Raw genomic sequence first — 14,682 nt, 5'->3', positions numbered from 1 at the left:
CACAGCCGTATTTGATAAGTGTAACACTTAATAAATTACCGATGGAGTAGTATTTATACAATAATACTTGCTATTTTGAGTATTTTCATTATATGGGCTTATGGGGCGCAAAAGATAAGTTACAAGTGGAGTGATATCCAAATAATCCAATAGTTGTTGATAAGGGACCAAAAGCACATCCATACAAGTTTCAGCTGTTTTGATAGAGTGAAATCCATCAAAAACAATGGCTGCCAAGTTACTCTTTAATCAATACTGTCTAAAGCTCACTACTTTTACACCACCATCACTCCTAAAACATCAACCATCTCATAGAACTTTAAGCTTCGGTCTACACCCGACTCAAAACGATGGAGTTCGAAAGGCTAAGAGGTGCTCTCCAGTGGTGGCAGTTTCTGCAGCAATGCAGCCACTTGACATGACAGAGGAGAATATCGAAAAGGTCTTGGATGATGCTCGGGTCGAGTTAGCTCAACTTTTCGATAGAGAAGTTGGTATTACAGGTCAAGTTGAACTTGCAGAGCTGGATGGCCCATTTGTGAAGATCAGATTAAGAGGGAAGTTCTGGCATAAGAGAAGTACAGTGGTGGCTAGGCTTGAAAATTATTTGAAACAGAGGATTCCTGAGATTCTGGAGGTTGATATTGAAGATGAGAAGCAGTTGGATGACAGTCCTGCCAGTTTCTGATGCAGTTATTGAGTTTTGTATAATTGTTTGTGCAGATTGTTAATTATGGTCTTCTGTTTCATCTTGAATTTTGTATCAGAGATATCGCTGCTAAGTTCAGTTGCCAGTAAAATTAACAGAACAAATCGATGTAACAGCAGATGCAATATTAAATTAAAAATAATACCGAGTAGCGTAATTATGATTTGAATCTCATAGTGCATTGCTTAATTTCTGAAGTTTTTGAATGTCTCAGGTCAGCCAGTACCAAATACCATCGATGTACAGACTTAGTCATCACATTATACCAATCTAAGACTGAAAGAGTGTAAGATTAAATTAGGAGATCGATGTGTTGGGAAGTCAGACATGGGAAATGTGGGAGTAAACCAGAAGAACAGTAACACCTTTTCAAACATCCTAAAATTGTATACGTGACTATCAATTACTGATAGAAGAAGTAGGTTGTTTCAAGGTTGCCTTAAATAACCAGCTCGACAATACATACACAAATTGCTAATAGCTCTGTCAAAATGGAAAGGCAAGGCTGAATTTGATATATTTGCTGACTTGCTGTCATAAATTCAGGGTTTACAAAAGACAGAAAAATTATTTTAGAATTCGCGAGTTTGTTCACATCCAAATCAAGGTTCTAGCCCAAAATCTTTGATCTACAGGCAATTCAGGTATCTTTCTACATCTAGCACTTCAACAGATTTGTCGATTTCCCCCCAAATTTGCAGTAAGCTAGGGCATTAATGGCCATACGGCTACTGCATACAGACAATGCACATGAATTGACAAGAGCGGAGCACCAAATTCAATATAGCATGGGATAAGAGGATAACCATAAATACTCCCCCAGTAGGTGACTGAAATACTGAATACCAGCTAACCATATTTTTGGAGAATTTCCTGGAAGCTGTCAGAATGCAGTGGCTTTACCAATCTCAATACATGACATGCTCGTCCATGGCTCCAACATCGACTGGCTTCAATGCAATGCAGCTGCCGCTTCCTTTCATTCAGCTTTCAGAACTATCTCCATTAACTCAGACATTAAGCAAGTTCCCCCTTCCAAAATCCCATCTACCACTGATTAACAACAATTGTCCTGATGAGCTCCGAAATGTTGTTCTGCTCACCACAAACTACAGATTCTAGCTTCAGTCTCCCGGGCAACAACAGTTCTGAGACAGTAAAAATCAGTCATAAACTGATGAAGTTAACAAGATTTAGACCCAAAGAAAGGCACAGGTTAGGAGTTTAAAATCTGAACCATTTCCATTTGTAACACCAAAAGGGATGTGAGACAGAAAGGGCCAAGTACAGCAGATAGTCTCAAATAATTAACTGCACATGAGAGATGAGACAAGCACTCAGCATATGAAAATACAGATGAGCTTTTTTGTAGGGGGCTAGGGTTAAAGAAGAATGAACCGTAACACTCATATATAAACGTGTTATTAGTGCACAGAAGGCGACTTGTGCAATTTAACACTGTCCTAATTCCAAAATGATAATTGATGCAATGATCGCAAATTTTCTACAACAACAGCCATGTATATGGATCACATAATAAGGATTAATCACTATACCGGACCTCCTAAGTCCTTACATCAATAATTTACACAGCAATACCCGGTTACCCCCTTATCATCCGGATACAAGAACTAGCTGTGGCCTGTGCTGCAAATACTGGTATCAAATGTTAGAGATATGATATCTACGGAAAATATAGAGATATGAGATATCGGAAAATATATGTATGATATATTTTCCGTAGATATCATTCAGGGAATAATATATTTAGGTTTATGATATGTTAAGATATTATTTAGTGAATATATCATTAGGATATATGGTATATCTTTTGGGAAGATTATTTCCTATCTCATGAGCATAGGTTTTGTATAAATACTCAACTTATTGATGAATAATAATCAAGCAATACAAAAGCTATTCATTCTCTCTTCTCCCTAATTTGTCATGGTATCAAGAGCAGGTTAAATCTTGGGACCATTCATAAAAAATTTCCCCCTACCGGTGGGTTAGAAATTAAACCCATCGGTGGGATGATCCTTTAGCAAAAATTACCAAATTTTTTTTTAGTTTATTCCGCTGTGCAAGTTAGTGTTGGTGCAGAGTTTGATTTGATGACTTGATGTATACATTACATCATGCGTGGCTTTTCTAAGCATTGAGATCAAAATAAAATTGTTGGTGTGTCTTTGACTCTCAAAGATGATGAAAAAAAAAAAGTTTTCGGCTCTCTTGTGTCGTGAGACAAGAAATTGGTTCTCCTTGTGCCGTGAGACAAGGTTTGTGAGTTGATTCGAGCATAATTTTGCTCCTTTGGATTTGAGCGTGGTTTACTCTGAAAGACCAATAAGAAAATTTGAGTGTGGTTTACTCTAAAAGACCAATTTGAGTGTGGTTTACTCTAAAAGACCAATAAGAAATTTGAGTGTGGTTTACTCTGAAAGACCAATAAGAAATTTGAGTGTGGTTTACTAATATGTCTAGTTTATATAGTGTTTTATCCCCGTCCCTTGGTCGTTATTAGTAGTGCTTTTGGCTCTTTCGGGCCACTTTTATTACTAATTTGTGTGTTCTAGTGTTTTCGTAGTTTTAGTTGTATTTTACAGGAAATTGCACTCTTGGAGCATTTTCCCGGGCTTTATGGGATCGACTACGGAAGCTAGAAGGACACGACCACTTTTGGAGCCCAAGATCGGTGAGAGCCGGTGATTAAGGGCTCGGTAATTGGGATCACGAGGCATTTGGACCAAGTATTCGAGACCCGAGAGGAAATATGGATTGAGCCGAGAAATCTAGCTCAATCAAAGTTCAAGCCTCGAAGAAGAAGACCGGGCCCGATCGGGCAAGCATACGCCCGATCGGGCGGCTGCGCGCAAAAGGGACCTCAAGGGAGAGGCGCGCCCGATCGGGTGAGCTAGGCTCGATCGGGCGCGGCACATCAGTACAGGGCGTTGTAAAAAAGGCGGGCCCGATCGGGCGGCCCTTCGCCCGATCGGGCGGCCCTTCGCCCGATCGGGCGCGTGTTTTCCTAGAATCTGATTAGTTTAGTTTTAATTCGTGTTTTAGAAAAGGTTTAAATACGATTTGTACGGAATCATTAGTTACCTTCTCTCTTAGAATTTCTCTCTCTACTTAGTATTTTTCTCTCTCTTAAATTCTCTCTAAACTCTTGTTCTTAATATTTCCCTTAATTCCAGATTTATTTTGGTACAATTTCTTCCCTTTTTAATTTCAGTTGTTTTAATTGTTTTCTTGATTATGCTTTTAATTATTTATTTGATTGGTTTAGTTATGATGATTAGTGAGTAGTTTAATTCTAGGGTTTATGGGGATCCATAATTAATATGAAGGGATAGTTTGCTATTATTGATTTTTGATATTGCATGATAATTTCCTATTGAATTGTTTTAATTCTTTGAAATTAGATTATGAATCGAGCAGATGTAATTTGATTGTGAATGTTTAGCAATATTGAATTGATGAATCGAGCAGATGTTGATTTAATATAAAAGGCTATTTTTAATAGGAACTTAGGTCTAGTAAATTGCGAGAGCCTGTTAGATCTATGTTGGTTAATAAATTGCGAGAGCCTGTTAATCATGTTATCTATGCATTGTTGATTATTAATTACTTCGTTCTATCTCGGAATATTAATTATTGGTGAACCTGTGACCCTAGGTTTCCTTATTATTGATTCTTTTCTCCCTAAACTTATTCTTCGTAGTATAGAATTCTTACCTAAAAATATTGGTTACTTAGATAATTTAGAGTATAATAATTAATTATAATTAAAAAGACCTGTTTCCCTGTGGAGTTCGACCCTACTTCCCTATCTACCTTAGTTAGTGATTTAGGTAATTATTTTTCAAATGTGCCATGATACATATGATTATTTAACATTGGAATTTATCTCAAGTTTTAATGTTATTAAAATGAATGCACTAATCACTCATGTACAATTCCGATTATTAAACAACGATGTGAGACTAACTCTTAAAGAATTTGGAAAGTTGTTTGATTTAAAATCGGATAAACCTATTGAGCCCTCTCAAGACCACACCGCCGTGGTCTATAAGAGGCTAACTGGGGAGGATTTAGTGAACCTCCAACATGCCAAAGGGACGTGGATTCAACATCCCGTCCCAAAACTTTGGCAAAGATTTGCCGGCCTCACTATTTTTGGGAGGCATGAACCGGCAAATGTTAGGAGAGATGAATTGGAACTATTGGCATCCTATATAATTCCCACTGCTGAAAAATTGAACATACCCCATAGGATAGCCAATCACTTCCAAAGGGCGGGCAATGCGGCCGAGGCTAGTAGGTCTAGGGCACCTATTTACTTTGGGGGGTTAGTGACCCACATTGCTAGGAAACACCTAGGTTGGAACCCGGATGGGCATAGGAAAGTTGTGGGATCGAACCTCATGGACCTACCCTATTTAGGGAGCTTGAACTGGGTGCAACCGGTGGGGAGTGATACTTGGTGGATAGTCCACCGAAAATCGGGTAGGAGAGACCAATCCTTTACCTTACCCAACCCCGCCTTGACCAAATTTGAGAGGGGGAAGCCCTCTTATACTTTCGAGATAAATGGTCAAGGTGAGGTTCAACCACCTCACCCCTCACCACAACCCCACCACTCCCCCATTCACCACTCACCACACTACCAACCACCTCCACCCTTCACCTATGGCATGCCCACTTCCTCGGTCGATTACAACGTCGACCCCAATGCCCCATATGACTTTTCGGCTTTTAGGAGCCAATTAGACCGCATCGAGACGGGGCAAGGGAGAGTTGAGGGTATGATGCAAAACCTAGACTCTAGGTTAAGCACCTTAGATGGGCGGGTTGGTCATATACAGAGGAACCTAGGGAGGGGCCTTTATCCCATGTATGATGATTACGCCCGTCGGGGGGCTATTCCTCCCGATTGGTTCCAATACCCCCAAGGAGGGTATTCTCACCCCGGTGCGTATGGTACTTACGTGGACTACTCTTCGGTCCACGGATATGGGGGTGATGCTCCTTTTGGGGGTATGGGTGGGAATGTAGACCCTAACTACTATGCAGGTGGTTCGGGGTATGGAGGTGGTGGCTCTAGCCATGGAGGAGCCGGTTCTAGCCACGGCGGGGGCTATTCGAGGATGGATGAGGATGAGGAGTAGGCTACTCTCCCAAGTCAATGAGGGCATTGCTTGATTTGGCTTGGGGGGGTGTTCTTTCACTTGGTAATTCTCTTCCTTTTCTCTCTTTATTTGCTTTCTAGTATAGTTTTATTTGCTTTCCTAGTGTAGTTTTTATTGCTTTCTTATATATGAAAAATACAAAAAAAATTGAAAAATAAAAAAAAATTCAAAAATACGTTCCAATGAATTGTAAATCATGCTTCCCTGTGCCCCGTACTTGAGAAAAATTGTTTTGATTCTTGGTATTCGATGATGAATATTGTGGATTAGTTGATCATGATTTGATGTTTGATTGTCTTGAAACCTTAATATGCGTCAATTTTGTCCAACTACTTGTGAATATAGTGCTTGACTAGTTGATTTGGTTAGGAAATGTGTGATAGTTCCATAATTCCTGGTATGTCAATGAATTTGAGTATTGATTTGCAACTATGAGTAGTGTTTCATGACTTATTATTATGCACATGAGGAGGACGAAGGCGTTCATTCTTTTAGGTAGCCTTCAGAGTATTAGATACATTTGTTCCCTTCTTGTTACCCATGTTGTTGCTTGTGCCCCTTTATTGTTTATTTAGCCACATTACAAGCCTATATGAGCCCCATTGGTTACTAGTCCCAAGCTTGGCTTGGGGGAGCTATTAGTTGGTGAGGTGAGGGAGTTGTGGTGTGCATATTATTTGCACAATGTGGGAATAAAAGAAGAGTTATTGTTCTTTGATTTTTTATTGGAAAATATTGATGTTGTGTTTCAAAGTTGAAATTTCCAATATGAGTTAAAAAGAAAAAAAAAAGAGCAAAAGAAAAAAAATTTATGCTCAAATGTTCTATTTGAAGGTTGTTCTAAAGAAAAAAAAAAAAAAAAAGAATGAGTTCAAAGTTTGTTTTTCACTCAAAGTTCTACATTATCATATTCTTATGAGTGAAATTGTAAGTGTTGGGATTGTTTATTTTGTTTGGAGTATATTTGGTGGATTGTTGTTTGGAGTTGGTTATGTTGGAGATGTGTATGATCATTATTTTTGATCATGGGTTTATTAGGATTTGGCTCCCTTAATGCATATCTTTTCTCTCACATAATCCCAAATTTATCCTACCTTTACCCTAGCCTTACACTACAAGCTTAAAAGACCTTCCGACCTTGTGCATAGAAGTTATGTAAATGTGAAAGTGTTGTTTATCAATGCAAGTTATGACTTGGCATATTTCGAGTCGACTAGTAGGATGAGCGTTCAATGTTTTTATACACACGAGAGTGTGAGTTGGGAGGGCATTGTTCACATTAAAGGGGTTGGTTGGAGAGCGATCGAGTACATTCTTTACTCGCCACATAAATGAGAGTTGAGTGTGTGAGCACTAGTCTTGAATTCTATATGCTCTTGTGGTTTACTCTACTTGACAATTGTTGGGGAGGAAGGGTGATTAGATGAATATGATTGATTGATGTTGAAGCGTGTTCACTAGTTTTGCCTTGAATCGTTGGTTTTGATTTGATTATTGGGGTGAAGTATGTTGTATATGTTCATTGATGAGCTCTTTGTTTAGGGACAAGCATTTACTCCGAAAGACCAATAAGAAATTTGAGTGTGGTTTACTCTGACAAACCAATATTTGATTGGAGCTCGGTTTTGCTCTGGAAAAACCAAAATTGTTATATTTGCAGGTTCGAAAAGAATGACGTTCCTGTTTGATTGATGACTGATGAGTTCGAAAAAGATGAACGTTCTCATCATTGAAGAATGAAAAAAAAATAAAAAATTGAAGGCGACATCACAAGAGTGCATCTCGACTTCAACAAATTGAAGAATTTCCAATCGCAACGTTCGTGTTACTGCCGTTACGATTGCGGGAGGGTGTTAGAGATATGAGATATCGGAAAATATATGTATGATATATTTTCCGTAGATATCATTCAGGGAATAATATATTTAGGTTTATGATATGTTAAGATATTATTTAGTGAATATATCATTAGGATATATGGTATATCTTTTGGGAAGATTATTTCCTATCTCATGAGCATAGGTTTTGTATAAATACTCAACTTATTGATGAATAATAATCAAGCAATACAAAAGCTATTCATTCTCTCTTCTCCCTAATTTGTCATCAAACTATCGAAAATGCTTAGCCCGAAACAATCCACATTTGAGGCCTATAGACCATAGGATATGATAATAACATCCAATGCTAGCTCTTGTATTGCCACAACATACAGCCAATTACCACACCATTTGCAATTATGCAACATATCAAATTCACTACATAACAATTTGAAGATTAAATTCCTCCTCAATTTCAGGCTATGATATTGGAATTTTAAGTCATGGATAAAATTAACAACAGTTCTACAAAATATTACAGTATACACCAAGTTCACAATGAGTTGGCTTAAAAGAAGAAACCCTAAATTGCTAAATGAACCAACACAAAACTTGAATCAACAACAAAACAAGAACCAAAAATTAAAGGCATTGATTGATCATCAACATGAAAACAACAATTAATAATAACAATATTGCAGACCAAAGCAGTGAAATGAATGAAGGGTGGCACCACTGCTTACTTAATACCCACAATTGCTTCTCCATTAGTCCATTACAAATAGTAATCAGTGGCGGATCCAGGATTTTGTGGGTGGTGGGTCATTAATGTGGCTCGATAGCATACCAATCATCAATAATGCATTGTTTACAAAAATAAAAAATTAAAAGTACTTCATATTAAATACTACTCCTGTTAAATTGTGACTCGAAATCTAGTAGGGTTGACTTTGAACGCGTATATCTCTCAAACTACAAGCGATTTTGATGTGATTCAAGTTGAAGGTGATATCTTGGTTCAAGAGCTTTCCAACGATAGGTCATATGCCAAATTCCGATAAGAAACGAGAAAGTTATGGCCGTTTTACAAAAACCTGACGAAGCTGGAAATTTGCAACGAGGCTGCGAGCTATAGCTCTATGCGAGTGAGCTATAGCTCGGCCCTATGAGGACTTGTGGCAGGCATGAGCTAGCTGCCGAGCTATAGCTCGGTAGTTAGGTTATTCTAGGATAATTTATGGAATATTTCCTAAAATTATATCTTTTCTATGACGGCTATTTGAGTATACTTGGGGAACAATCTTAGGGTTTTATTAGGGTTTCCTTGTGCTATAAAAGGACTCTTTAGTTGATCATTTAAATCATACCTTTTTTTGAGCCATTAGATTTAAGACTCCTTGTATTATTCTCTTGTTTCTTTCTCCATTATAATGAAGAATCTCTCGAATCCCCCACTCGTGGATGTAGGTCTATTTTGACCGAACCACGTAAATCCTTGTGTTCTTTGTTTATCTTCTTTAGTGTTTTTCTCAATTCTTAATTCCATTGACTTGTTCCGCATTAATCAAACACAATTACACCCTAATTTCCTAACAACTCCCTCTGTTATTTTTGTTATTTACATTTGGTATTATTCATGATGATTAAGAAAGAATTATAGCGAAGATAATTTTATTTTTTAATTAATAAATAAAATACTTCGTAAGTAAGAGTCTGTTCTCTTCAGCTTAATTTTCATTTCAGTTCAGTTCGGTTCGGCTCCAATCAATTCAGTTCAGCTCCAATCAGTTCAGTTCAGCTCCAATAAGTTCATTCAGTTCAATTTAGTTCCTAATTTCCTTATCTCATAAAATATTCAGTTCAGCTCCAACCAATTCAGTTCAATTTAGCTCAATAAATGAGAACATGCCCTAAATACGAAGTACCGCTTTTATGATTACCTTAAGTAAATGAAGACAAGGTAAAGTGTGGGATATATAACTAGATGAAAATATGTAAAATAATAATGACATTTTTTAGGGAAAGTTTTTCTCGTAAGGTTGGAGTATTATGTAAAGTATTATAAAAGGAATAGTAAAATAAAAAATGCTCAAAACCGAAAACGTAAAAGGAACCAAAAATGTACGTATTATAACCAATTTAATAGATTGAACCAATGTTACATGGTATGGGGTTCGATTCGAAACGTTGTATGGAAACGGATACGTGAAACTTTACTTTTAGTGAAACCGGAACGATTGGGTACGAAATAAATAATTAATATTATATTTTTAAGTAATTTTTTATTAACCAATAAGGGATAAGAACAAAATATATTTTAAGATTTTATTTTTTTAAATTTTTTATTATAATTATTAATTAAATTTAAGGCTTTTTGGCCTAATTGACAGCCTCCAGTGATCCAGTCCTATAAAATTCGAATTTCACTAAAAAATAATATTAAAGTACACTACACAGCTGTATAATACGGAGTACTAAATTAAAAGATAAGACAAGAGGTCTAGAAAAGTACACGTGGGCTTGTTTAGGCCCACTCACTATCCCCACCTACCCAAAAGAAGATTATTTTTTTAAAAAAAAACCCTGCCAGCTGAGAACCCATTATCTCTCACCTACACAATTAGTTTCTCTCTCCTATTTCAAGAACTCTATCGATTTTAATGGAGGTTTCTCCATTTTTTCCCTTAAAAAGCTATGAAACCGGTTCATGGACTCTGGCGACCCGAATCGCGACCTCCAACGACCTGAGTCGCGTTTGTACCGTGTTCCGGTACGAACGAACCAGGTCGCGGTTCGAGCCAACGTACCGCGAACCTTGTAACCGTGGATTGAACCAATGTTAAATGGTACGGGGTTCGATTCGAAACGTGGTACGGAAACGGATACGTGAAACTTTACTTTTAGTGAATCCAGAACGATTGGGTACGAAATAAATAATTAATATTATATTTTTAAGTAATTTTTTATTAACCAATAAGGGATAAGAACAAAATATATTTTAAGATTTTATTTTTAAAAAAAATTTATTTTATAATTATTAATTAAATTTAAGGCTTTTTGGCCTAATTGACAGCCTCCAGTGATCCAGTCCTATAAAATTCGAATTTCACTAAAAAAATAATATTAAAGTACACTACATAGCTGTATAATACGGAGTACTAAATTAAAAGGTAAGACAAGAGGTCTAGAAAAGTACACGTGGGGTTGTTTAGGCCCACTCACTATCCTCACCTACCCAAAAGAAGATTATTTAAAAAAAAAAAAAAAAAAAAAAAAAAAAAAAAAAAAAAAAAAAACCTGTCAGCTGAGAACCCATTATCTCTCTATGATTCTACTATGTCATTTTTTAAAAAAGGACACCATAATATGATGATGTGGCATGCTGTAATTGGTCAATTTTTCATTTATTTTTTAAAATCAAATTATACTATACATGTCTGTATTATTGTAATTACATGTATTTTTTTTAGAGAATACAAAATTATAATATTTTATTTTTTATAATTTATCGAATCTGCTTGAATACTTCCATGAATGAACCTACGTAGTCTTCATTGGAGCACAATTCGAAGTTGTTGTTGCGATTGGAGGTCGGAATTGTTGTAATTGGGTAGCCAATTGCTGTAAATTAATGGTGGATTTGAGGTTCTAGTTGTCACGTTTTGGTGTTGTGGATGAAGCGTGGATTGAAGGCGGTGGTTATTACTGCGATTGGAGGCCGGGATTGTTGTCATTGGGTAGCCAATTGCTGTAATGATTGATGGTGGAATGGAGGCTGAAGGTGGCGGTGGTTGCGGGCTGGTGACAGTAAATAATGTTGTTATGGGTTTGCGAGCAGGGCGGTGGTGAATTGGTAATAGATTGCGGAGCTGAACCGGACGTTGGTGGTGATAGATTGCGGGGCGGTGGGCCGGTGATTGATCGCCGAGTGTGGGATGCGGCAAGTTGGGGGTTGTTGTAGCGGTGCGGTGGTTGGAGCAGCAAGAGGGCTACTAGTGGACTAGTGGTGGCTGATGTGATTTTCGAAGGTTGGAGGTGGTTGTTCTGCTGGTAGGTGGTGCAGCGATGAGTTGCTGGCTGGGTTGCATCGTTGCAGGCAGCTGGTAGTCTGGTTTGGGAGTTGATGTTGGTGGCTTGGAACGGTCAAAAGGCATATGGGCATAAAGGGATTTTTATAATTTATGATTACATGTATTCACATGTATTAAAAAGAATACGAAATACGAAATACAATTTTAATACATTATGCATACTAAAAATAATTCAAAATTAAAATCAAAATACTAAATATGGGCCAATTAGATTTCGCCACGTTAATATATTGTGGTGCCTTTTTTGAAGAATGACATTGTAGAATTTTTAATTATCTCTCACCTGCACAATTAGTTTCTCTCTCCTATTTCAAGAACTCTATCGATTTTAATGGAGGTTTCTCCATTTTTTCCCTTAAAAAGCTATGAAATCGGTTTGTGGACTCCGGCGACCCGAATCGCGACCTCCAGCGACCTGAGTCGCGTTTGCACGTGTTCCGGTACGAACGAACTAGATCGCGGTTCGGGCCAACGTACCGCGAACCTTGTAACCGTGGATTGAACAATCCAATTTATCATATTAATAGATTCTATACTCCATAGTAACAATTTGAATTAGATTAAATAATCAAGTTTAGTGATTAATGATTATTGATGATCATATCTACTTATGTAGTATTAGATTAAGTATTTTTTTTTAAAAAAATCAAAAATATATTTTTTGTAAAAAAAATGGTAGGTCCTATGACCCACCATGACCAAGCTTGCATAGCCAATGGTAGTAATACAATCCTTCAAAGTTGCTCTCTTCCCTTATATTATTATATAAAGATTGCAGGATTTGGAGAACATGGTATGGGGTCGGGAAAGTGTCCGCCGGCGAAGAGATATGGCGGCCGGGGAGTGAGAAGGGTTGCATTGTAGAGTCGAGGAATAAATGTAGGCATTGAGTACGATTGTTGGTGAATACGATGACTTGAATGTTTTGAAAGTCCAACCAAACTCAAAGATTAGCTGATCTGGATTTATTTTTTCTAATCTTTTTACAGAGTAGTTTTTTTTTCTAATCTAATTTTGAAAAAAATAATACGGTATTCTGAAGGAGCTTGTCCTAATGGAGTTTCGTTATGCATAGAGAAATGCAGACAAGGGGCAAAAGTGTAATTACACATATCATTCAATTATCAAATAGTACCATTGAACATTTGGTAGGCAATGCATGCATGTGGCGGTACTATGTATGCATTAAGTTGTACTCTCTCCGTCTCTTTATTAGAGTCTCCTTTCTACTACGTAACATTTATTACTTATATAATAAAAAGAAAGGGGACTCTAATAAAGAGACGGAGGGAATACTAACTACGTGTAAACTAGTATCACTAGATAGACAATGGTATTATGTAAGCTTTCAGAAGTACATTTAAAAGTGATCCCACTTACCTATCTCTATCCTCCTTTTTCAATCTTCCATATACCTTTTAATATTTTTATACTCCGTATTTGTTATGTATTTGCAAAAACATAACAAAGCTGTTAGTACTTCCTCCTCCGTAAGATACTCTGTACATAAATGAAGTGAATCAGACATATTTAATGCATAATCAAACATTAAAATTATGCTTTTTAGAAAAGCCCTAACCACTTAAGTTATTTTTCACTTTCTTAAAGGGAATCTTTATCACACAATTAACAAAGTTAATAAAATAATACATATTAAAGGAGACAATCTCAAGGTTGTCAACTCAATTAAAGGTTTATATTCAACCACATGTTAGATCTATTATAATGTTGCGGACAAGCGTCTTCTTGTTAGCAATTTTGACAACTGCATCATTCGACACATATACGTATGCCTTACTTCTGTATATTACTCCGTAATATTTGTCAAATAACTAGGTATCCTCCAATTGGTTTCCAATTCAAGATTAAATATTAGTCAAATTTATTATGGAAAATAAGAGTTGTATATAAGAAGCTAAAATTGAAAATAATTGACAATAAATAAACAATTATTACACTGTTTTACTTGTGAATTCCCAATTTAATACTAAAAAAAAAAGGTATTTTAATTGCTTATATGCAGCATTTCTGCATAGACCTAGCAATCCTAACCCAAACCCAATGACCCAACCCGAAAATAGTGACCTAAATCGACCTGAAAATAGTGATCCAAAATTGCCTTGGAACCAAAAATCAACTCGACACGACCTATACCCGACCCGAAGTGAAATTGACCCGGCTTTGACCTAAAATTGACCCGTTACTTGAAGTGACCCGACCTGAATTTAACTTGAATTAATTGACCCAAACAGACCCGAAACCCGAATTGACTCGATCTAAAATTATCTTATACTTAAAATGACGTGAAAACTTTCAAGCCAAATACTTAACCAGAACAGACCCAAATAGAAAATAACTACAATTAGGAATGATAACATATCGGATTCGGATTGGATATGGCGATTGACCCGATTATTATTTTGTATAAAAATAATTTACTAGTAAAACTTGACTCAAATTATTGACCCGAATTTACCTAACCTGATCTTGACTCGACCCGAAGTTGACTTGATATATGGACTCGAAAATCGACTCTACCCGGAGTTACCCAACTTGAATTGATCCGACCCAAAATGACCCAACCCGAACCTGACCCGACCTAAAAATGTTGACCTTAAACCCAAGTGACCCGACTCGACCTAAATATCAACCCTAATGACCCTTTTAGCGGGGCTACTTCTGCATATATCATTATCCATTTATTAAATCATAATAATTTTGAAAACTAATTGTAGAAAAGTGGAAACTCCATAGTTCCGATCAGGGTTATGACCTTTTGTGTATTCGGAATTTTTGCTCACCCGTGTCACGTCCTCACGTAGCCACGTAGGATATCTTGAACCATTTTTTTTCTTTTTCTTTTTACTCAA

General features: G+C 36.8%; 1 protein-coding gene across 1 annotated transcript; it reads left to right on the top strand.

Annotated features, from left to right (window-relative positions):
* Nucleotides 1-128: 128 nt before the first annotated feature.
* LOC145638162 (uncharacterized) lies at nucleotides 129-878 on the top strand. Its single transcript, XM_081689124.1, has one exon. It carries the CDS (start codon nucleotides 227-229, stop codon nucleotides 686-688), a length of 462 nt encoding a protein of 153 aa, XP_081545250.1. The 5' UTR covers nucleotides 129-226; the 3' UTR covers nucleotides 689-878.
* Nucleotides 879-14,682: the final 13,804 nt, after the last annotated feature.

The sequence above is a fragment of the Chenopodium album genome, chromosome 7 (genome assembly GCF_948465745.1).
Source record: "Chenopodium album chromosome 7, dcCheAlbu1.1, whole genome shotgun sequence".
Lineage (NCBI taxonomy): Eukaryota > Viridiplantae > Streptophyta > Magnoliopsida > Caryophyllales > Amaranthaceae > Chenopodium > Chenopodium album.
Note: the sequence above shows the minus strand (reverse complement) of the source record. Positions and strands in the feature narration are given on the sequence as shown.

Coding starts and splice junctions, on each gene's coding strand:
- LOC145638162 (XM_081689124.1), top strand. CDS start 227: ATGGCTGCCAAGTTACTCTTTAATCAATACTGTCTAAAGCTCACTACT.